General features: G+C 42.5%; 1 protein-coding gene across 5 annotated transcripts in view; it reads left to right on the top strand.

Annotated features, from left to right (window-relative positions):
• Positions 1 to 808: 808 nt before the first annotated feature.
• The window catches only part of usp32 (ubiquitin specific peptidase 32), a 78,844-nt gene continuing 54,801 nt past the window's right edge, over positions 809 to 24,851 (top strand). For 2 of the 5 annotated variants that reach the window (XM_014336354.2, XM_014336355.2), the window contains exons 1-2: positions 810 to 1,103; positions 21,260 to 21,387. In XM_014336354.2, coding sequence (XP_014191840.1) covers positions 1,046 to 1,103; positions 21,260 to 21,387 — 186 coding nt within the window. In that variant the 5' untranslated portion in view covers positions 810 to 1,045. Of the gene's footprint in view, positions 1,104 to 21,259; positions 21,388 to 24,851 lie in introns of all 5 variants that reach the window. The other 3 variants (XM_014336353.2, XM_014336356.2, XM_005930848.3) reach the window with 3 other exon arrangements.

Here is a 24,851-nt window from a genome sequence, read left to right as displayed (position 1 = left end):
ATAAGCATCGCTTACTACTGAAAACAAGAGGTCTGCGCTGTGGGTTGAACCATTTGTTAATGGTGGAGGGGGTTAACACTATGCAATATATTCAGTTTTAGAATTTATATTCACTGTTAACTGTAACTGCACTTAAAGTGTTAATACTATCTTATTTTAATAAACAACACTGTCATATCGTTAGCTTCATAGCATAAGTGCCTAAGTCATTTTTTTGTGTTTTGTGTTTCAGACGGACAGGATGATGCAGCAGTGGTAGGGGAGTAAAGTTAGGCAAAAATCTCAATTTGACCAAAAAATGACTTAGGCACTTATGCTATGAAGCTAACGATATGTAAAACTAGGGTGGCACTTGGGGTGGCAAGAGATCGTTTTAGGGTGCCACTTGCCACCCCATGCCACCCTTCTAGATCCGCCCCTGCAAGCATTATGACAAACTTTAAATAAGTATTTACGACTTTGGTGTGAAAATTCTGAACTACAGAACGGCTGACATAAGTGGACTACTTCCCACATTCACTGAAATGCAACAAACACCATATACGCGTTAGACACTAGATATTGCAAACTTTCATCTGCTATGTGCCACCAGTCTCGTCTGACTGAACGTACCTTCGGGGGTCGCTGTGGGGAGAGTCAGCTAGCGTTATTCAGCAGCACCACCACACGGTGGGGCTGTTATCACTGCTTTAAACTGTGGCTGCACTCGTCGCACACTGACAGCTTGGTATGACTTCGCACACTAAGTAAAAGTGCTGTTTTGCATTTTCCCGGATAAGACTGAAAAGCCCGTCTGAAGTCGAAACCCCCCACCCCTGTATGTGATTCGGGTTGCGTTCACTCGTATTAGAACTAGCAGATCAACTGACCTGTAGAGTCAGATCATGTGACAGAATGGAGGCGTCGCTGAAAAACATTCACCCGTTCACCACATACACATACCGCCAGGAGCCCATTTCACAATAAACGGATAAGGCGACAAACACCCCTGTCCAACTCAGCTCGTAACGTTTATTTCCTCACACTGCAATGAAATGAGGGGAGCATGGGGGCCAAGGAGTCGAGGATAGGATTCCTGTCATATGACGAGGCCGTTAAGAGAGGTAAGCCAAAAATCGTGGGAAGTAGAAATCTGTCGTTGCGCTAGGTTAGCTGTCTGCTTTTGGGCTAGCCATATGGAAAAGAGAACGTCCTGACCACCCGTTAAAGTGTAACGCTTTAACTGGGTTCACCTGTTATACGAAGTAGACGCCGGGTATAAAGTAAACGCACGGCCTCGATGGAATTGTTGTGCCCAGTATTCATTTCGGCATTAAAATTTGTCGAAAAGCTTCCTTATTTTTTCTGATGTTTAGTTAATCACTAGCCGAGCATGTATTTTCCGCAGTCGTTTGCCCTCGTAAGAGACAACGCTGGGTTGCAGCGGAAAGCGTATGTGGATAATGAAATCTTGAAAAATAACGTAGTTAAACAGTCGCTGTGTAAAATCTGACCGCGCCGAATTTAATTATTATTCCTTATAGCATAGAGATAATCCTGAAGTATTTTTATGAAGCGCGTGTCTTTATTTAAGTGCAAGGTCTAGTTAAATTGGCAGGTTGTTGAACTAGGCTTGGTTTGACGTCCTGTCCAGCTAATTGCTGTGGGAGCTAGTGCTGGCTAGCGAGGAGGGATGGGCTGCGCGGACAGTATTTGGCGAAACAGTTGTGAAAGAAATCTCGAATTCGTGCTTGAATATATTTTTCATTTATATATATTTTTGGATGGCGTCACAGGTTGCCTCTGTTTCAAGCTAACTGCATCTGACTAACGTTTATGTCTGTGCTGCTACCACTAGCTTGCTTGTCTAGTAGCTAGACAGTTAGCTGGCTTTCACCTAAGTTGTCAGTGGGGAATGCCTCCAGACTGTTTGTTGCAGCCCTCGTCTCCCGGTTTTCAAACCGAGCCATGTGCTGCTTAATCGTTACTGTTGTTGCTAGTGAGCTGTCAGGTTCTGCGGAGCCTAGCGTCCACCAGCTAGCCGTGTAGTTGGAGCGGAACAACAACCAGTTGTGCTTTAAATAGCTGCCGCTGCAGTCAGTCTCTTAAAAATGATCAGGTGGGCTTTTTAACACTGGGGAAGCCATTGGCTGGTCTCTGGTAAACAAACAAGCGTTGACAGGCCTGTAATCTAATGCAGCGTCATGATGTATTTCAGCTCGTATGGGCTTTACTGGAAGCATTTTGTTGTCAGGTTAGTTTAAGTACGCACAGGTGAAGCAATGGATACAGTGTAAGCATAGCGGCACTTATGTAAGATATGGGTGAACATTTATCTGCAAACACACAGAGATCTTATCCCTGATGGCTTTCTTGTTGCACTTTACTCCCTGGGTTGGCAACAGCTGAACTTTGTCAGTCCGGATTCCAGCCATGAGAGCCTGTTACACATCTATTACTGTGTCATATCTTTACCAGGCTTCCGCAGGGAAGTTTGACCGGACATCTTTATTATTATTAATGTTATTATGTTGCCTTAGCACAGTTTAGATTTTCAGGTAGCGTGACTTCAGTCTTTGTAATACTGCGGCTTAAATATGCCTCAAACAGATTGCCAGTTACACTCTGACGATCATATGTGACCATACACACAGGGTGGGATTATCTAGTCGTCCAGTCTTATCAAAGCAGTCACATGGCACCATTTCTAATTGCTACAGCAGGCTTGACTGCCGCAATTATGAGTTCAGTTTTCACGAGAGCCTATTCTGCCAGGACATCAGCAGCGTAATGGGCTTACAGTCAGAAAGATTCACCTTTGTTGTGTTATCCTCCGATCACTCCTCACCACCATTTATTCATTCAAGCCTGATTTGTGCATGGTAGTTTCTCGAGGGATAATTGTGCCTGAAACATTAACTCAAAGCAGGTTGCAGATCTGACCAAAAAGTGCGTGTTCCTCCTCATCGTCACTTTTCTGAAATAGAATAAACTCAAATCTTAGAAATGTGGGGAATCTAATATATAAACATGTAATAAGGGGTTCAAGAGACACACATCTGAGAGTGTTAAGATTTTAGAGGTAAAAGTCATCTTCCCTTTTTCTGTTGACTCACAGTACAATTGAACATTTACTCATGTGGGAAAGTGGAGCGTTAATTTGTTTGAGAGAAGGTTTGAGGCTCAAGTCCAAACATTTGGTGAGTGGCTTGCTGCAGTGACAGCTAACTTCGGGTCAGGTCTAGCAATAGTGTTTATTCCACACTGAACGGCTCCACATGCTTGAATCTGCTGTTATCATTACGATCGTCGTTGTCCGTGAGGAACAGAGCTGACAGAACAGTAACGTGACCTGAACGAACATTTAACTGCATTTGTAAAACTATCAAGGATGATGGGTGTGATTCTCTCTTGAGTAATAAGGTTCGTTTTTAAAGTAATCTCACTTTGAATGGCACTTTACAGCAGGGAAGTGATGCTTCCATTTAGCAGCTGATTGTGCATACTGCAGCAGACAATGTTCACAAAGCTGTCCGTCCAGGGCCAGAGGTGGGCACTCATCATCGTGTATCATATGTGCTTATAGAGACTGTGGTTGAGGAGCCCGGGTACACTCACAGGCTCAGATTTTGGGGGTTATTTTGGTTACATTCTGTTTTTCTTTTATACTCCTGTCTTTTTTACACTCCCCAGCCCACTAACTCCAGGCTGCTCTGATTGGTCAGCTTGCCCAGAGATGACAAGCAAATGAACTTAAATTCTAAAAAAACCAAAAACCCCTCCCACTCAGTCCAGAATGAACAGAGCTCTGTGTAAATTTCATACAGTAAAGCTTTTTCTTCGTGTTTGAGAGATAGAGTTTTGATAGAATCAAAGCAACAGATTCGTTGTATTAAAGTTCCTCTCTGTGAGTTTTGGGGATTTCACGGCACCACTGTGATGCATGTTTGATTTCATGCATTAGAGCAACCAACGACAGCTTCTTGATAGCATGACCTTCAACCACCACGGGCACCTGCTCCTTCTACAAACATGGAAATCTCTCGTGTGATTTAACAACACTTCTAACATCTGTTTTAGTCGTCATTTTGAAACAGTTCACATCAAAGAGTTCCTTCATATCCTAAACCTGAATAGATTACATAGCAGAATGTTTTACAGGATGCAATGAGATGATTTAATATTATCGATACTGTATTTGAATCCTCCTTGAATCGCTACCTTATCGTGGTGGAGGGGTTTGTGTGTCCCTGGGATCCCAGGGGCTATGTTGTCTGGGGGCTTTTGCCCCCTGGTAGGGTCTCCCATGGCAAATTGGCCCTGGGTGAGGGACCAGACAAAGAGCGATTCATAAGACCCTTATGAAAAGGACACCGAGGGAACAGTTTCCCCTGCCCGGGATAGGGTTACCGGGGCCCCGCCCTGGAGCCAGGCCCGGGGAGGGTGCCCGAGGGCGAGCGTCTGGTGGCCGGGCCTTAGTCCATGGGGCCCGGCCGGGCACAGCCCGAAGAGGAGACATGGGCCCATCCTCCCGCAGGCCCACCACCCGCAGGAGGCGCCATAGGGGTCGGGTGCATTGTGTGTCGGGTGGCGGCCAGGAGCGGAGGCCCTGGCGGACTGACCCCCGGCTGCCAAGACTGGCAATAGGGACATGGAATGTCACCTCTCTGGGGCTGCAGCTGCAGTAATGCGGACGTTGCACCGGTCCGTCGTGGTGAAGAGGGAGCTGAGTGTAAAAGCGAAGCTCTCAATTTACCGGTCGATCTACGTCCCTACCCTCACCTATGGCCACGAGCTGTGGGTAGTGACCGAAAGAACGAGATCGCGGATACAAGCGGCAGAAATGAGCTTCCTCCGAAGGGTGGCTGGCCTCTCCCTTAGAGATAGGGTGAGAAGTTCGGCCATCCGGGAGGGGCTCAGAGTAGAGCAGCTGCTGCTCCACATCGAAAGGAGCCAGCTGAGGTGGTTCGGGCATCTGACAAGGATGCCCCCTGGGCGCCTCCTGGGTGAGGTGTTCCAGGCACGTCCCACCGGGAGGAGGCCCCGGGGCAGACCCAGGACACGCTGGAGAGATTATATCTCTCGGCTGGCCTGGGAACGCCTTGGTATTCCCCTGGACAAGCTGGAGGAGGTGGCTGGGGAGAGGGAGGTCTGGGCCTCTTTGCTTAGGCTGCTGCCCCCGCGACCCGACCTCGGACAAAGCGGATGACGATGGATGGATGGATGGATACTGTATTTGTGAAAACAAACACTATTTTAGAAATGTAACTTCATTCAGTCATTTTCACCCTCTGCTACTCCTGCCACTGAATCACAGTCAGTTTCTTTGCAGTGGGAATAATAGGAAGTGGAGCGCTGAACACAAGTATAGTGTTCAGACCTGCACACTTCATAGAGTCGTAGTTGATTTTTGGACGTTCTGTGATGAAGAAAGCACAACTATTGTGCCACTTTCCTTTTTCACAGTGATGCTCGTGTTTTGCCGAGTTTAACGCCGATGTGCTTGTTGGCGTTCCTTCTTGTCAGTCAAATTCAAGAGGGAGCAGATGATATGGACCCTTCCAGTCATGGTGGTGAGAGGCTGATCTCAGTTGTCACAGGTAGCCCTGTTGTTGATGAACTGGCCTTGAGGAAGACGTTTTTTAACTGAGCAACAATACGTGGCTTTAAAAATGTGGAGCTTCATCTGGATGTCTTTCTTGCTGTCCAGAATAATTGTTCATGATTTTGATGGAGCTGTGAAAGAGTTGGATTGACGTGTTTACCTGTTGTTGTGGTTCCTTGTGTTCTCAGTGAGACCGGTTCTTCTTAGTAATCTTTCCTGGCACTTTTCTGGAACACCTTCACGGGTTATTTGTACCTTTGTGGTTGACCACTATGTAGTTCAGCGATGCAACAACAACAGCGGTCACTGTGACACACAGCCTCACACTCACTCTACGTCAGCAGGCCTTATCAGCTGAGTTAATGCAGCGCTGCTTTGCATGGGGATGTAAATTTGTATTCTGCTGTCGTAGAAACCTCCAGTATGGTGTTTGCTATGGAAACGTGACTAGATAGCAGCGCAACAGTCTATACAACAATCTCTATATTTTGAGCAAAGTTGTAAATGTCAGGTTATTCCAGGATGCAGTTTAATATTGTGGAAATCCAGTGTGATGGAGCTTTCTACGACCACGTGGTATTTGCTTCACAGCAAGTATTTATTTTTCATTGTTGAGCAAAGATAAGAAGTTTATCAGCTCTTAAACAGCCTCCTTGAGTTGGAGGTTGCTTAGTTTTTGGTCCTAGACTTCCTGCATGTGGTTACTGTAAGTTTACACCACACACAGGGATCTTAAGCCTTGTAGTGTTAGGAAAGGCACACAACAAGGGCATTCTTTTGTTTTTACACCAAAAGTACATGTTGAAGGTGCCGAGCTGGGGTGTGACGGTATTCTATCATTTCAAAATCAAGTACAGAATTCACAAGTCACATCTGAACGCCCCTTTGAATCACTGAAACGTATTTTTCATGTTCAGCGAGTGAAACATCAGGCTGAACAATGATAAATAATAAAGATTTCACTCGTCGCTTTTCATAAAACAGAGGGGATTTAAATGTAACCAAAGGTATTCACAAAACTGCTGAGTGTGCAACAGGGCAGCAAACCGAATAATGATGAGCAGGGCTGTGAGTGGGATGGACGTTAGACACAAGATGACAGCGACTGCTACCATTGGAGCAAATATCTGAGAGGCAGCATGTTGGACTGCATCGCTTCTGTGTGTGGATAAGTATGGAAGACCATTTCTTTGCACTGGGATATTTAACAAATTATGGAGACGGCGAACTCGGGCAGTACTGTGAGACACAGACTACTTCCAAAATTATTACAAATGACCAGAGGCTCCCCAGTAAGTCCCATTAGGACTTAAGGAGAGAAATCCCTCCACGTCTATGAATAAAAACCGAGTGTCGGTCCAAAGTTACTGTCCTGTCCTTCACCACTGGAAACTTGTTCTGCTCCTGTCATGGCTGCATTGTAGGTGGATGCATATCTGCTTGTAGAATTTTTGTTCATGTAAAATTTTGAAACCTCATGTTGTCATTGCCAATAAGGTTTCATGCCTCTGGACATTCATCGATTGTGGTCCACATTTTATTTCTGTTTTATAGAAATTAATTGGAAGACTAGCTTTTTTTCAGTTGCACTTCTTATTTATTCTTTGCTTATTTCTGAATCTTAATGATCCTGTTTCCATCTGACATGAATGGTATAGTTAACCATCCATGAGCCCGTTCAGCCTCTGTAGGTGTTTCTTTTCCTTCCTTGGCTGTATTGTACAGTTTGTTTGCTTTTTTTAGAGTAATTGCTCTAAACTCAGAAGAATCTGTAATAGTCTTATTATGTAAAACCCTGTTGTTGTTTTTGTTGTTCGCCTTTTTTTCCCTCTCCGACAGCACAAAATAGACCCTGAGAGTAAAAATGATTTTCCTGTTTTATGTGGTTTTTCCTCTTGCCGACCCCACAACACAGCAGCCTCGTGCTGGTTGCATGACATCATGTCCACAGGTGAAATGAGCTCTTCAAGAACAGCGCTGCATGTATGTTTGCGCCTCTAGATGTTTCTGTTGATGCTTTGCCCAGACTAAACAGGGCACCGAGGCATGTGAGTTCAGGATTTGCTGCTTCAGAAGCCATGGTGGAGGCTTCCAGTCTCGACAGCAGCAGCGGCCGACCAGGCTCAGCTTATTTTATAGGACAGAAAACATCAAGTCACAGCAGGAGGTTCTGGCTGCTCCTCTACTGCCATGATGATTTAGCGAGGTGGCCATATAGTGGAAACCTGCTGTGAAAGTGTCTGTGTGGACAGTATGGGAGAGCCAAAGACAAGCTAAGGATGCAGTGACTTGTGTCGGGTGTTACAGACGCAGTCTTTAGACAGCCTGAGACTGTGAGTGGCTGAAAAGTGTTTGGGGCATTCGTAGAAATCACACCCATTGTTTTGTGTGAATCGAATGGTAGCCATTGCATTTAATGCCACTCAGTGTCTAAGAATACCCGGATTGCATCACAGCATTACAATACACAAAGTGTTCTCCATAATGAGGCCTTTCTTTGTTTACTTTCCCATTAGCGCGTCTTATTACAACAGTTTTCTGCTCTCTGGCAGTGCCAATCATCACGTTAGATCAGGAGTTCCAGGAGAACAATGTTTTATTTTATTTGACTCAAACTCGTCTTCGTTTGGTTTACAGATTCTTCGTTCTCTATTTAGCGGAGCCCTTAAGTTATGTAAAAGTGACGCACGTTGAACGTGAAACAAACACAGAAGGTGTCATCAAGGCAATGATGAAATGAGCGCAATATACAGGAAAATCAAAAGAACTGTGATGTGTGAGAAATGGTTTTCACAAACGTAAATCATCAAAGGTTTATACCAAGAAAGCATTAAGGCATTGAACCAATGAAACAGTTATTTTGAAGCTTGATCTAAAGTAGAGTTTGATTTCATCAGTCGCAGTAAAAAGATACAGTTTCAAAAAGTAGAGACATCCTTGTTGCAGCTTTGGTGTCTGACTCTGATTTGTGATTTATTCATTTTGCTGATTCTCTTATAAGAACTGTAACTGACAGCATGTACATGCAAAATTCAACTTTCCTTCAATGCGCAGTGTCATTTACTTGTTTATGAAACTGTGTAGTTCCACCTGACTGCACTGAGTCACAGGATATTCTCTCACTTTAAGCGCTTTAATAAATTGAACTTAAAGGAGGTGCAAATAATTAACTGAAAATCAGTTGCTGTACGTGCACCTTTATCTGCTGGCATATTCTGCCTCACCAGGCAAAACAACAGATTTACATTAAAAGCAACAAACGAATATTGGATAATAAAATAATTTTTCAGTATGTTTATGACATCACCAGGACATGAACCCTTTTTCCTTCCTTGTAACTGCTTTGGTCCTCTGGTCTCAGTGAGGCTGCTGGCTCGGGGACAGCTTTGGTTCTAGAGCTTTCTTCTGTTAGCTTTAAAATGTCCATGCTCAGCTGGGTGAGAGGGTCAGTGTCTGACCAGGTTTGCTGTTACCACCATGCTGATCTTCCTGTGGTACTGACATGTTAGCGACTGGCTGTGAGTGTGGGCGAAGGTATTTGATGGACTGCGTTTAATTTCCCAGTAAACATCAGTATCAGTAGAATCACTTATTAAGGCCCTGTTTGTAAATGGCCAGTTTACAGTCACCAGTTAGCCAGAGTACCTGGAGGAGACCCACAGAGGCGCAGGGAGCCTCCTCGCAGTCAGGTGACAGTGCTCATTGTTTAACCAGTGTGTGACACTAAAAACAAAGAATTAAGTAATCATAAAAACTTTCTCAAACGTGGCCTCACTTTTAAAAAAATGTTTCTGATACATTCGGATGGTTTTATGTGATTGGAGTCATACATGGACTCTGTTTAGCATTCATTTTTAGCTTTTTGCAGTCTTTGTTCATATCCATAGAAGAACGATGCCTTCTGCAGTTATTTTACTGGTGAGAGTCCCCCAAACTTATTTTACAAGCTCAGGCTTGCTAGCCACGACTATTTCAGACGTGTTTTCCTCAAAGTGGCAGGCTTGTTGTCTACAGAGTAGACAGCTTTTTTCCCTCGTCAGGTGCATGGGGTGGTTATTGAAGACAATCTTGTAAAATCTGCTTGGAAGCCTGAAGAACCAGTAATGACAGGACTATAATTTAGAACTCGTAGCTTTAAAAACAATAAGTGAAGCAGATGTTACAGGAGGGAAAGAGCCTGCCCTTCATTTATTATTCCCGTTGAAAGAAGCTGGTCTCTGGTTCGGTGGCTGTGTGCATTAAAAAGCTCATTTCAAGAGACTAACATTGTAGAAGATGACCAGTGCAAGCAAATCTAAATTCAGTGCCAGACACAAATCCAGACATTCAATATTAACGAGCTGTTGGAGATCTGCTCCTCAGAACAGGTGTAATATCTTCATCAATGCAGTTACTGTTTTAAACAGAAATGATTTAACTTGATGAATATTTAACATCAGACTCCAAACTCATGAGGACTAAATGGGCTCCTCAGCCAGCTGTGCTCTGCTACCTCTGGTGAACCACCTCCACATCTGTCACCATGGAGATTGTGGAGCTCTCCTAGGACCTCCAGGGTATTTGTTATGCTTGCACTTGCTAATATGTGTGAGATGAAGGCCGCCACATCTTCACGATTCATGTGACTTTAAGGTGCCTGGTCATCATCGCCATAATATTAGATGTGTGTACGTTACGGCAGCAAGTCCCACTATAGGCTGTGAACATTTCCACAGGCCCAAATCTGAACAATAAGCCAAAACGTCTGTAGCCTTCAGATCTATCTGTTTGTACCTTAATCTGCATTCTTGCATGGAGAGGTGGGAGGGGACTAATCGCTTTTCTACAGCCTCATTAAATCCTGTCCTGGTAGGTTAATGGTTAACTGGCTGGGCTGTTGATGCTTTGACGTTGGATGTATTTATATTACAGACTGTAATGATTTATGGAAGGTAATTAGAAATATGTTTCACTTGATTCGTAGTCATAATAAAAATACAACATTTTTTTTATGCATCGGTCATGGACTGATGTCATTCAGTTCTCACGTGTCTTTTAATAAACTGCATCAATGTGGTTTGAAATTTCATGACCTCAGTTTATGTGCAGCTGCTGCAGCTGAATAGAGTGTGCTGAGTGCTGTTACTGCTGCTCTCTGGCTGCACAAGGTCAATTTATTGGTTGGTAATACAGATTATTGATAGGCCACAAAGAGGCGTTGGACCCTGAATTCATGCTTGTACGTGTGAAGAAGGGAGGGAGGGTGAAACATGAAAGGAAAACTAGTACTTACCCTGATTTGTTCTACTTCGTTGCTTTTGAACTGACCTTTGAACTCGAGTTAACGGTTGATCCAGTGTTTGGTTCACTTTTTCTTTCGAGTCGAGGCAGTGCAAAGCCAGTGTGAAGTGTCTGCTTTTTTCCTGGTCGTTTTCCAAATCTTTCATCGGTTTTCTTTATAAAATGAGTCAAAAAGCTCTGTTGGGATAAGCTCTTTATGTCTGAAGTCTACAGCTCAGATTCAGAGAGGAGCTCAGAATCTGAACTGAACAACGAATCATGTAACAAAATGAATTCATGAATCTGATTCTTATCATCCTTCACATTAAAAAACAACTTCAAAGATTTATTTGCTGTTTTTTTGTTGTTGTTTGTTTGTTTTGTGGTTAATCAGAGATGTGGAGGACAGCCAGGTTTCTGTGTGCAGTGGTTGTACGGATCGTTTTCTGCTGCTTGTGTCATGAATACAGTTAGCTGCTACCTCTCATGACACACAAGGGGGCTTTAGTCTCTCTTCCTGCAGCTTTGTGCTCTGTGTTGATCCCCATGTGTGATTGGCTGCCTGCAGCCTGTGATTCAGCACTTGAGCATTAATCAGTCCTGTCTTCAGTTGGGTAGCTGTCACCTCTCATTGATGCATGGGTTCAGGCCCGAGTAGAAGGCGGGTACCCTGCTGACCTCAGACCCACAGCATGTAGCTGGGCCAGTCTATTAAAATGGCTTAGGTGTATTGTTAGAATTCCATCAATATTATTTGTACAGATTGCTTAATATAATTAAATTTATCAATATTGTCAATATATCTTATGGCTATAGAATTTGTGAAGATGTAATTCTCAAAGCTAAGCTCATCAGTGATGTTGTGGTCAGCTTTAATGCTAATCATGTAGGAGGATGTTTAGTAATCTGCCTGGGTACTATGGGATGTGCTAATGTATTAGGGTATTAGGGTTACATAATTGGATAGGTGCTGATGGAATTTGCTGCTTGCACGTTTGGAAAAGGCACCCGAGGCTGAAAGGTATGAAAGATATGCTCCCATCCAGATGATGGATGTCTTTTTCAGGTAGGGCCTTGTGTGTCAGCAGGACGCTGCTCGAGTGCACGCTTCTTCTGTTACAACAGAATAGCTTCATGGTGCTGATCTGACGTACCTCAGGTTCAACCTTTCAAACACTTTGCTCTCTCAAAAGTCCAGCAAATGCTTTCCTCAGTTCCCAGTAACACCACAAGTGGTGCTAAAATAGAGGGGATACAGAATTGTAACAACGTCTCTTAAAGCGGTACATTTTCTCATTTTAAATATTAAATATTTTATTGACAACTGATCATAAAAACAACATAGTGGATCTGCACCTCAGTCATTGCATTATGTGCACAGCGTCTGGCACTGGGGTTGTATTAGCAGTGATGAGAAAAATGAAATTAGTGAGCCGCGTGAGCTCAGCATCAGCCTCTCGAGGCAGCCGTACATAAACAGGAGTATTAGCTGCTCCAGTTTCTGCAGTTGCCATCCAGCTTCACGTAGATTTTGTACTCGGCAGCTGGTAGGTTAATGACTGGCCAATGCATACTCTGTGGTCCTGCAGGTGCTTATGGGGTTCTGTGTGCACAGTTCATGAAGAGAAACATATTTCCCTGTAGTCCTAACTGCACATCCCTGAACGTGGATGACTTATAAATGGCCCTAGATCACACAGACATGCAGCTTTTCTGCAAAGTACAAAAGGCTGTTTGGTGCCTTTAAAAACAGTCGTTTCTTTGTGTTTTCATTCAAATATTGTCAACTCTTCCCACACATGGATATTTAACAGAAGTTAATGTTAACCTTAGTGTCAAGACCAACACAAGATATTTGTTGTTTTGGATCAGAGCCATGTCTCCCTGCTTGCTACGGGAGAATCTGCAGAGATCTGTGTGCAAAAGGAGAGTGGGTGTGGGGCTTTGCCGAGCGAACACTGTATGTAGTCCAATTTTAAGGTATCGACCTTACTAGATATAAACTATATAGCATCATCCTGCATTGCAACTAAAATCTAATGAAACATTTTAGCTGCTGTTGTTGCTCAAAGATTCCTTGGCAGTCGGTTCTGCTCTTTAGGTGCAGATCCACCACTGAAATCAGTGCTAGGCATGAGAACTTTGGAGGCAGCTAAGTAGGGGTAGCTGTGTTCACTGGAGGAGCCAAGGTCACTGCCATTGGGTGGCATTGGGCGTATGCAGAATTGGCCTTCTCATGAGCCCTTTTCAGGATTTCTGTTTCAGGATCCCTAGATCCACAAGGTAATGTAATATTTGTGTGTGTGTGTGACTGCAGTGACATTTCTGAGCTCAAAGACGACATCAGATGTTGCAGCTTGTTTTAGTACATGTGGAAAAATGTTACATAGTTAACAGCAAGGTTTAAAGGAGTGGACAGCCGTTTGTCCTGCTTCTGCAGGATGAAAGAAAAAGGTCAGGACACCAGTGATCTACTGGTGCCTCAGTCTGGGTAAGGTCACATGGATGTTAGGCATCGCCCCCCCAGTGGGAAGTAAAATCACTGTTTTTGTCACTTTTTTCCACAAATCAATAGACTTTATCGACTGTTGCGACACAGGTGCGTGCACACACACACACACACACACACACACACACACACACCTTCTATTAAGTTGATCTTTGGCTTCATACTTGAAGATGTGGTTTATCATTGTAGGCCTGTTGCAGATTTTAGTGATATGAAAGAAATGCAAACACTTGCACTACGAGGGAAATTCAATACAGCCGGGCTTTCTTTGCTTTAGCGGAGTTGAAAAATCTAAAACCCCAGCTGGACATAACAGGTATCACAACGGTGGTTATCAGCTTCCTGTGTTAAGCTGAGCTTTCTGCTCTGGGTCCGATGCACATTCTCATCAAAAGGTGCTTTTAATGTGTTGCCCAACTCTCCTTCAGCACAGAATAATCCCCACGAGCACAGCCGACTCCAGTGAGTGTTATCAAATGATTATATTGAAATGGTGATAAAATCTAACATTACATTGCAACACTGTTGCAAAGAAGACAGGAAATTAATGTTGCAGAAAATTGTTAATCCTGTGATTTAGCGCCCAGAGCGGTACGATGAGCATTTTAATCAGAGTTAATTGTTTTAAGTGTGGGTGTGCTCACGGTGCTGCTGTTCATTTTTAACATGACTGCCTCACATTAGAGCTCAGAAACTTTAAACATTTAAACACTGAAACTTACTGACCCACCGGCTAATGAAGGAGATGTGGAAATCCTTTTAGTTTGCCTGCACACAAAGGGAAATTAACTTCATTGATCAAATAGCTATTCTTGGTTGTTGTTGTGTGTTCTAGTAGCTTCCAATTCAACAGTGTAAAGGAGACTTGGCAGCAAAGTAAAGCAAAAATGTATAGATTTCTGGCATCACCAAAAGAATAGACTGCATGCACAAGCCACTAACAACAAGATGCACAGTTTGGACTGCTCTAACTTTGTAGCTTCATTTGCTGTTAGTAAGCTAAACGGCTTAACAACTGGCATATAGAGAATACAGAGAATTTACATTGCAGTTAAAATATGATGCAAATAAAAGAGTTTCTCTAAGGTTTTGTGCTCAGAAGAAGTTGCCATGGTGAGTTGGTCAGTTACAAAGAGGGCCACTTTGGTAACACCAAGAACTCTGACTTGAAGCTCGACGTAGCTCACTGACCCATTAATCTCGCTTTGCTTTGGCTCAGCATCAGAGCTTTTCTGCAAAATGGGGCGATCGTGGCTCAAGAGTTGGGAGTTCGCCTTGTAATCGGAAGGTTGCTGGTTCGAGCCCCAGCTCGGACAGTCTCGGTCGTTGTGTCCTTGGGCAAGACACTTCATCCGTTGCCTACTGGTGGTGGTCAGAGGGCCCGGTGGCGCCAGTGTCCGGCAGCCTCGCCTCTGTCAGTGCGGCCCAGGGTGGCTGTGGCTACAATGTAGCTGCCATCACCAGTGTGTGGATGACTGGTTGTGTAAAGCGCTTTGGGGTCCTTAGGGACTAGAAAAGCGCTATACAAATACAGGCCAAAATGACCAAGATTTTAAAAAAGCAGCCCTCAGACGTCTAACTTTGGGATATCTTCATCTTTATACCAGTGATGACTTATTAAAGAAAGTGAAAGGTGTAGGGTTAGACGTGCACAGCTTCTTTGGATTTGCAACACGCAAGCTAAAATCCCCATGTAGTTTTCAGCCAGCAGAAGCAGCAGATACACGAGGCACCAGCGAAATAAATGTTCATAGTTCAGAGCTGTTGCACTCCGTCGGGTGGATGTCATTAAACGCTGATGTTTGTTGGTGTCATTCCACGTTTCAGTGGCTCTCACCGCTGTGCACCAGGAAACCATTTCTGTGTTGTAATAGACTGCACGCAGGCGTCGTTACAGCAGCTGGAGTGATCTGTGAAAAGGACCGGAGGCCTTTTTTAATAGAATTCATCTCTCCCAAAACAAAACACACACGATTCCCATCCATTATCTCAGAACACGAGATCATGTATTATTTTCTAATGATAGTCTGTTTTTTACATTCCGTGCAGTTTCCAATCAGTATTTATTATTACCACAACCTGCACACCAACGTGCAGGACTATGCAGGGAGCAGATAAACCCAAGACTCTTTGGGACAATCGCTTTCTTTAGTCTTGTTGTCTCTGCGAGGTTGTCAGTGACCTGTAAATACCTTCTGATCGTCAGCTTACCTTTCATAAAACCACATCTTGGCACTTTTTTGGCACTTGACACAGTTTTCATGTGTGGTGCCCAAAAAACAGGATAATTGAAAAGGTTCTTGTTCTGTGTTGCGCTTACAGCACGCCTGTGTCCAGCAGACGTGTTGTTAGTTTTATACATTTATATAATGCTTTCCTAGTCTTGCTGACCACTTACTTACTTTGCATTTGTACAGCACTTTATTCTGTAGACTTAAACCACATCATAGCCAATTTAAAATCCACCCAGGAAACCCGGCGGTGGTTTGGGTTCTTCATGCTGCGAGGAGACACCACTCTAACGATGTGCTCGTCCTCTCAGGCAGGAGAAAAGCCTCAGTAGCAGTGTGACCTTTAACATTTTTCAAACTCGCTGAGTCTGTATCTATAAATTCATTTTTTAGGTTTTGTATGGTTCAGTTTTTCTGTTTTTGTGGAAATAAATGTGAAGAATGAAGGTGGAGTCACACCCTGCCCATCAGCTGATCTTACAACTCTTACTTAAATTACCTGAAGAGACACCAGCTCCCTCCTCATACCTGTTATGTCAGTTCGGTCAAACACCAGCACCCTGCTGTTACTGCTGAAAGGCATTTGCGGTAATTTATTTGCGTCACTTCATTAGCACAGCCCGTTAACACAAATTGTGCATTCTTAGTAAAGTTTGATCCAGCTGAGGCCGTTAGTTTAAGGCTTTGTCTGTGTGACAGTAGTCAGAGTGAAACTGCGTCTGTGGAGATGACAAAGGTTACTGGGCCAACCAAGGTATATGCATGGTGTGTGCGCCCGCACCGTCACTTCCTGTAAATGGGGTTTGAACTCTGTTTTGTTGTTAAACTGATTTTTACTTTTTTTTTAAATAAAGACTTATGTCCAGTTACTCTTGGTTACTTGCTAAAGAGAAGTCAGAGGTATGTGATTGGCTCAGTTTTACTGATTATCGGCCTGTCAGCAAGATTACAGTAAAAGTAACTGGCTGCATTTCAGTAAACTTAGTGGAGAGGTGGGGCATGGTCAGAAGAAGAACCTTTTGAATTTTAGTGTTGTTACTTTCTTTAGGGCATTGTCTCGGTGGAAGGCGTGCTCTCCGGGTCTCCTCGGATGTCGTTAGCCTGCGTGCACGGGCTCTGCTTTTTTGTTAAAGGCACAGTAGTCCACTGTTATTTGAATTAGCTGTTGCACCCTAACACTAGAGCTGGGCGATAGAACGATAACGATATGTATCGCGATATAACTTTTACTCGATAGAGAAATTAAGCTATCGCAATAGCCCTCGCCGCTCTTGTCCCCAAAAAAAAAAAAAAAAGGTCAGCCAATCCAAATTAAGTAGCGCAGAGCCGAACCAATCACAGCCGCAGCGTCACGTCGCGTGACTTGTTATGTACAGCACAAGTGCCAAGCCGCACGTGTGTTTGTTTGGGAAGCAGCCAGCGGGTAATGGAGGAAATGAGTGTGCCGACTAGAAAAATCAACCGAGCGTGACCGAAGAGAAAACAGATGATGGTTCCAATGCCGGAGAGATTGTCGAACGGAAGAGCCATAGAAGTTCCGTAGTGTGAAGGTATTTCGGCTATTTCAAGTCTGACAAAAAACAGAGTAGCGTGCACTGTAAATTGTGCCGAAAGCAAGTCTGGAAATACAATAAACTGGTGCATGCGTCACACTGCGCCACGTTATTGTTTCGGTGAAATGAATTTCTACAATACTGTTACTGTTAATTCTACTCTCTGTAGTGTTTAAATGCTTACATATACACACAGTTACTGTCTCTCCACACATACGACTGGGTTCTGCTTCTATGCCCCAGCTTTGTTTACTTTTTCCCACCGAGGCTTCTAGACTTCTGATTGGCCAACATTTCTGCACGGTTAGGAATCTAGCGCCACCTGCTGCTTTGGCATGTTCATAGCAGCGTTTTCCTTCATTTCTCCCTTTATGTGTGGACGGGATTATTTTTTAAAACGAAAACGGAAAATCTCCGTTTTCAAAAATACCCGTGTACGTGTGGACGTAGCCTCAGTCTCTGACTGGAAGCGCTAATTCGTCATTCGGCTTTTGTCAGACTAAAGTAACTGTTAAAACTGTTTGAAAAGCTAAGCTATACAACAAGGAGAGATTGAGAATTTCCTTTTAGTTCTCAGTTTATTTGATATTGACAAAAGTTAGTCAGTTTTGTCTGTTCTTCTGTAAAACAAACTAAGATTTATTTTTAGAATTAATATTTTGTTTCTAAGTGGAATTGACAGTTTAGTCTGTTTCGTTTGTTCTATTTTGAAACTTAAACGCTTTAGCGGCTGCCTTTTGTGTAGTTTGCAATATTTGCCTTTATTTATCTGAAAAAGTCTCATGTTCCTTAAGTACATCTACCCTGTTGAACTTATTATGGGAAATAAATATTTAAATAAAAACAAGCTGCTGATTATTTTACTTGTGAGCAACGGCACATTTAAATCTTACAAATATAGTTATTTGGCTTATATCGTGATAGATATCATTATCGCCTGAAATGAAAAAAACATATCGTGATATGAAAAAATCTCATATCGCCCAGCTCTACCTAACACCAACGTATCCAGGTAAAAGCGATTCTCTTTTAATGTCTCTCCTCTTAAACTTTTAGTTGGAAATAAAGTTTATTGCTCAAAATGAGTTTATGCCTGAATGTTGCCGGCTAACATCGCGGTGACAGTGTGTGTGAATGAGCGTTTGCACGTGTGTCTGGGTAGGCTTTAGGGTCAAACCTGAAACCCCATGAGCACTACTGCCCCTACTGGCTCTGTCGAAATAGGTGATATCAGAAACCCGAGTGTGGTTCAGAGACGCTTATAAAGAAAAGTTTCCATAAAGGCGGAATAACAGCTTTTAAGAGAGTTGTTGATGGAACTCGGCATGAGCAGTTTTCCATAAGACGCAAACAAAAATGTCATATGTGGTTCTTGCTTTGACCTTGTGCTGTCGAAGGGTTAAATTAAACTGATTCAGCTGAAGCTGTGACAGAAAATATTACACGTGTATTAAAGAGCAGTTGTCGAAGTGGAGCTGATTAGACGGCATCAACAATGTGAGCGTTGACAGAGAGGCGTGGTAGTATTAATGTAATCATGTAACAGTGTGAAAGAAAGACTGGGATTGTTTTTACGTTGGCCTTAAGTGCACCAAAAAGTCGAATCATCACACGTTACAAAGGATGTGCAGATATCACTGGCTTTAACGGATGTGCATGTTTGCATATCTATCACACATGGTTAGCTTTGACTTTGACCACATGAATCTGTTTTTAAGCTCTATTTCGGTCTCCACCATCTCCAGTGACGGTGTGTCTTTGTCATCATATAAACAACATCTTGCATTGTAAACATATTCTCCAATCAGACTTTAAAATACCTCAATGACGATGGAGATTCTAGTGCTCTCAATCCCGTCCTCATCAACATCTCATAAGCTTCTCTGGAAAATTTCTCAAGATTTGTTGCACACTTGGAATCAAGGATGAGCTAAAGTTTAGCTGATATGTCAATGAACATTTAAAGGTCAAGAATAGTCCAATAACTGTTATGGTAATTATGTCATAGTTAGCACAGAAAAGGGGGCACAAAGACATACTTTTCTTTCTTATTCTCATTTAAAATGTCTGGCTGTTATTAAATAATTATCCAAATCTTACACCCAAAGTTTTAATCTGATGTAAAATGTATAGAAGTCCATTACTGTATATACTAACTGTTAAGTCTAATATACCCTAGTAAGCTATAGTACATTTTCCTTTGGGAAGATACCATCTGTGCAGTCTGCAGTTCTGTTGAAGAAAGATGTTGAATCCATTTAATTATTCTTGAAAAATTATTTATTTCTGTGCATTTTTCCACACTGCATCAAATTAAAGTTGATTACGTCGATTAAGCATCATGAGGTGGAGGGGGGGTGGTTCCCTATTTTTTTGCTGGGAGTTTACAACCCTATTAGTTAGGTTACTTAATATTTCTGCTAAGTACTCTTTAAAATACCAGAATAGGGAGGATGGTGCAGGTTTAAGTTCATTAGATTGATCAGTTTTGCTGAACTATGAAATATTCTTTTGCATACAGGTATAACAGAATAGCTTTAGTGTTGTTTTTTTTAAACTCGAGTATGAACTTATACAAAATGCAGCAAGATATTAAAAAAACAGTTTTATTGATTAAAAAACACTATATCGGATTCATATCGGTATCGGCAGATATCCAAATTTATGATATCGGACATAAAAAAGTGGTATCGTGCCGTCTCTAGTCATAACACTAACCTGCAACCTCTCTGATTGGTGGAGGCATATAAATACAAGTAGCCACAAGTGGTGTAATTGCAGCAATGGCTGTAATGGAAGCTGCATAGTGTAGTGGTAAGACTACACACCTCTGGAGCAGGGGTTGCAAGTTTGATTTCCACCCGGTATCCAGTAAGGGTCCTGGCTATGACCCCCATGCTAGAAACGAGCCCTGGAGTGGCGTGGCTACGTCTGCAGCCTGTCCACAGTTCAGGACACAAGCATTTCACTGCATGTTCACTATATGTTGTACTGTGACAAACAACAGTTGTATATTTGCAATTACATAAGCAGTGTAGAAAATGAGCATACTGAAATGACTAAAGTTTCTTTCTTTAAAGCCACACTTTAATGCAGACAAGGTCAACTTTAAGGACGTCCGTTATTTGTAGTCTCTTAAGACTACAACAGGAAACACACTGTTTTAGTTTGTCATTGATTCAGAAAACATCAAAGTTGCGCTTGGATCATTTGATAGGCTACCCTCTGTCGAGCAACATCCAATCCTGAAGCAGGTGGACCAGTCATCCAATCTAATCAGACATTTGTCAAAACCAGTCGAGCAGTTCTGTCATGCTGCTGTGGCTCCAACCCCAGCACTACAAGCTTTTCATATGGAGTCTTTAAAGTGCCCTCAATTTCTAACTAATGTACCTACATTTGTATTTGCTAATTTACTGCAGCTTATCCCTGTTGAACTGTGAAAGCTGATAGTTAATGATTCCGTTTTACTGCACGCTGACCCCTTACCTATCAGATGAGCGGCACCTACTGGTATCTTGTTGATCATTTAGCTACAATGTGGTCATGGAAGCTGTAAACAGGATCCTTTTCAGCCGTTAGTCAGCAGTTTGCTGTCACCGCTGTGTATAGTCGGTGACATTGTTCGCTACAGCGCCACAGTTACTACTACATGTGTAAGCAGCTTTGTCGTTTTTACCAACTGTTCCAGAGTTAATCTATGGATTAACGACATGACACCGTTAAACTTCTTTTTCAGGCGCTTCTGTTAGAAGATCATTTTAACCGTTGCATTAAAAGCGCTTCCTCTGTTTACTGTAATTGGATGGAAGTCATTCTTTCTGTGTTGCTGCCAACAGTTGTGCTGCAGTCCTAGTGAAGTGAAGGTGAAAGAAATCTGGCGTCTAGTTCTCAGAGCTTCAAACAATGACATTTAAAAACATTAAAGACGTATTTCAGGACCATCCAGACCTTGGTCCTAATACAGTTTTTAAACTGTTGTAGCCATTGCTTGTTTCTTTACTGTTTGTCTTTCGTAGATTCTGTTTTTCTCTTGCAGACTTGTAGCATGACTTCGCAAACAACTGCAGATCAGCTCTCCGTCTCTGTTGATGTAATCCCATCTCTGTTTGTCTCTCTGTAGTCACTGATGTGGAACTGAAGCGGCTGAAAGATGCCTTCAAAAGAACCAGTGGCCTCTCCTATTACATGACCCAGCAGTGTTTCTACAGGGAAGTGCTGGGAGATGGAGTTCCCCCTAAAGTCGCAGAGGTAAGCCACAATGATGTCACACCACGTATTCTGAGTGGGTAACGGTGGCGGCAGTTTCCAGGAAGCCAACAAAATCAGTTCGGTTATGCCTTAGCAGTGTGACCAACGAGCTTTGTATGAAGGATTTTATTGTAAGTACAAGCTAGAGATTTTAGTTGTAGTGAGGGGCCATTTCACCTCACATTAGGCTCAGCCTTGCATTCCACTGAAAGACTTATTGATCCAATAAAAAGGTATCATTACCATTTTATAGCTCTGTGTTTCCTGTTGAAAAGCATCAGTCTGATGTTCGAGGCTAAAGAACAGCCAAAGTTCTGCAGGGGAATAAATATAGAATAGCAACGTTGTTTCCAGTTTATTTATAGCTGCTTAAAGGAGACTCTTCGTGCAGATACAGAGGAGAGTCTGTTTTTCCTTGAAGTAACTGAATCATTAAAGTAATCAACACAGACCTAGACTTGATATATACAGCTGGTGTATATGCAACAGTATGACGATATACGTATAATATAGTCTGACTACAGTTTCCCTCACACATCCCCATCTGACAGAGCTTCCTCCTGTCACTTTTTACGACTTGTCATTCTCATGTTACACATTTGAAACCTGCTCTTCTTCTTCTTCTGGTGAAGTTGACAGATTTAAAAATACTCTGGAGGAATATAGACTGAAATGAAATGTAAAGACTCAAAGTGTAATAGTCATCGAAGAATGGGCAGTTTATCTTTCTCTCTATAGATATAGGTATAGAGAGGACAGAATCAGAATGCTTTATTAATCCCTGACTAAATTCTGTGGGTTACAGTTGACAGTAACCAACAAGACAGTAATAGACTAAACTGTTTAAATAATGCAACATGTCAGAGAGTTTACAAATGTAAGAAATAGCGCTAATATGTACAAACGGCTCAATTATACAGATGGATGGATATTTAAGTATTTAATTCGGGTTTGGTTTTTATTGGGCTACTGATCGCTTTGTGTTGACAGCAACCTGGTCTTGCTCTTGAAATGAGCTACTAATTCCTTCGTTCATTCCTTTTAATTATTTTGGTTTATGGGCTTTTTGTATGACAAAGTTTAAATTGGTAGATGTCAGGCTGTTCATTCAGAATAACCTGAATTATAAAGCTGCTCCAGGGAAATACGTCTCGAAATGACAGGTAGAGGGCGGCCTGAAACATTTTAAATGTGTCTGTATTAAACAAAAATAATAGAATTTCCAGAGTTTAGTTTTATTTGGATTACTTGAAAGTTGAATGAAGATTTTTTTTTTGTATTTCTTTCTTTTACCAATGTTAGGTTTTTGAATAGCCTGTGTGCAAATATGGGACTTTGGTATTTCTGGCCCAAATTACAGATCCTGCTTCATTGTTTGGGGTATTTAAGGGAGTAGAGTCCAGTCAGACACATGGGAGCATCCTAATGTTCTGACGACAGGGTTTCTTTAGTCTTGTCTGCTTTGCTCAAACACACCTACCCTCACCGCTCTGCACATGATTGTTTATGTAATGAAGAAAAAAAGAAAGACGAGGTTTTGATTGAAGTTTGTTGTCCTTGCTCTGTATGCATTTCGACTTTACGATGGAGTGGCGATCCTAACATGAACTACTGATAAAGGTGCTCTGACATAATTCACACCTGCCTGTCACTTTTTCTTCTCCTGTGTTTTTTGTGCCGTGTCATGCACGTTGTGTGGGCACAACCATTTAAAGTTCACAATCATTTAAAATCAGTTTGCTTGTGTAATAGGAATGCATTTTCCTCACATTATATCATAAATCTTGCTGCTCTAACTGTTCCAGAGCACATGTCCCCTGCTGTCCTCTGCAGTCTTAGTTGCGAGGTGACAGCAAATGGTTATCTCAGTCCAAACGTGGGCTTTCCTCTGTCGTGTCCCACTGCTTTCTTCTGTAGCTTCAGTTGCTTTATAAAAATGTAACCACGTGTTGTGGCTGGACTGTGCATATCTGCTATGCATACGCTGTACATTCGTATTTTACATTGTGGAAAACACTACAATGGCAAACAAAACGTGCGTGATTCAGTTAAGGCTCGCTGCTCTGCCAGTTTCTTGAGCATACAATAACAACACCTACCTTGTCTCCACAGTGCATTAGTAAGGCCAGTGTTAGTCATCGCGCACCCCCCACTCCATCTGCTGCTTATTAAACACACGGCTTGCATGTCTTCACTACAGCACGTGTCATCTCCCTCCTTCTTCTCCTTTGTCACCATGGCAGCAGTTACTGCGGTGACAGCAGTCCAGATGTAAGGTTGCTGCTGGTGTCTTCAAATATAGCCGTGGCTACTGCACAGTCTGGTAGTTCAAAGAAAGCCCGACCCAATCAGTCAGTCAAGGAACACGCACTGTTCAGTGCTCAGACGTCTATCTGGTGTTTTATCATAAGTGTATAATGACTAGGGCTGAGTATCGTCACTGATTTCTAGAATCGATTCGATTCCGATTCACAAGATCCCGATTCGATTCAATTTGATTCGATTCAATTTGATTCGATTCAATTCGATTCGATTCAATTCGATTTAAATCTGGGAAATTTTGCCTCAGACAGTCAGAAATATTATAATTCAGATCTGTACATTTACATATTTTTGTATCTATAAGAAGGAAGCTGACACTTTCCAGACTTTATCAAAGGTGTGAGCGTCACAGCAGAGGCCTTTGTGTCAAAGTCATTGAAGATAAAACAGAAAAGCATGAAGGTGATTTTCCTGTTCTGGGATTTATAAAAATATTCTGCAGTAGATCAAAAATGAACGAAAATCATTAACCAGCATATGAACATCACCTCTGACGTTACAGCAGTTTTATTAGAGACACAGCGTTTTGTATTTTGTATACTTTTAAAAAGTTTCAATTTGTTCAGAAGCCTGTTGAACAGCAGAAATTAGGTTTTCTTTTCGGAAGTAAGTAAAAGAAAAAAAAAACATCGGCTGACAGGCTGTAAACAACGGTAGACTTGTGCGTAATAAGCAAGCGAATAATGAAGAAAACAGATTTTTAGACAGGAAACTGTTGTTGAAGTACAGAGAGAGAGAGAGGGAGAGAGAGGGAGAGGGAGAGAGAGAGAGAGGGAGGGAGGGGTGTGCATCATGGTGGAAGCTGGGCGATATGACCCAAAATTCATATCTCGATATTTTTTTTTTTTAAGCCATAAAGTAAGAACAAGAAGAGAGTTCTTAGTCAAAGCTGTGTCCCAGATGTCACACAGGCACTTTTATTAACATAGAGCAGATGTACATGAAAAATTACTCAAAATTAGATTATGAGCATTCATTAAATAATATCCATCCATCCATCCCATTCGCTTCCGCTTATCCTTTTCAGGGTCGCGGGGGGCGCTGGAGCCTATCCCAGCTGTCATGGGGCGAAAGGCGGGGTACACCCTGGACAGGTCGCCAGTCTGTCGCAGGGCTAACACACAGGGACAGACAACCATTCA

This window comes from Haplochromis burtoni, unplaced genomic scaffold (genome assembly GCF_018398535.1).
Source record: "Haplochromis burtoni strain Fernald_Lab_line unplaced genomic scaffold, NCSU_Asbu1 Contig_132, whole genome shotgun sequence".
NCBI lineage: Eukaryota > Metazoa > Chordata > Actinopteri > Cichliformes > Cichlidae > Haplochromis > Haplochromis burtoni.
The sequence above is the reverse complement of the archived record's forward strand: the minus strand, read 5'-3'. Positions and strand labels throughout refer to the sequence as shown.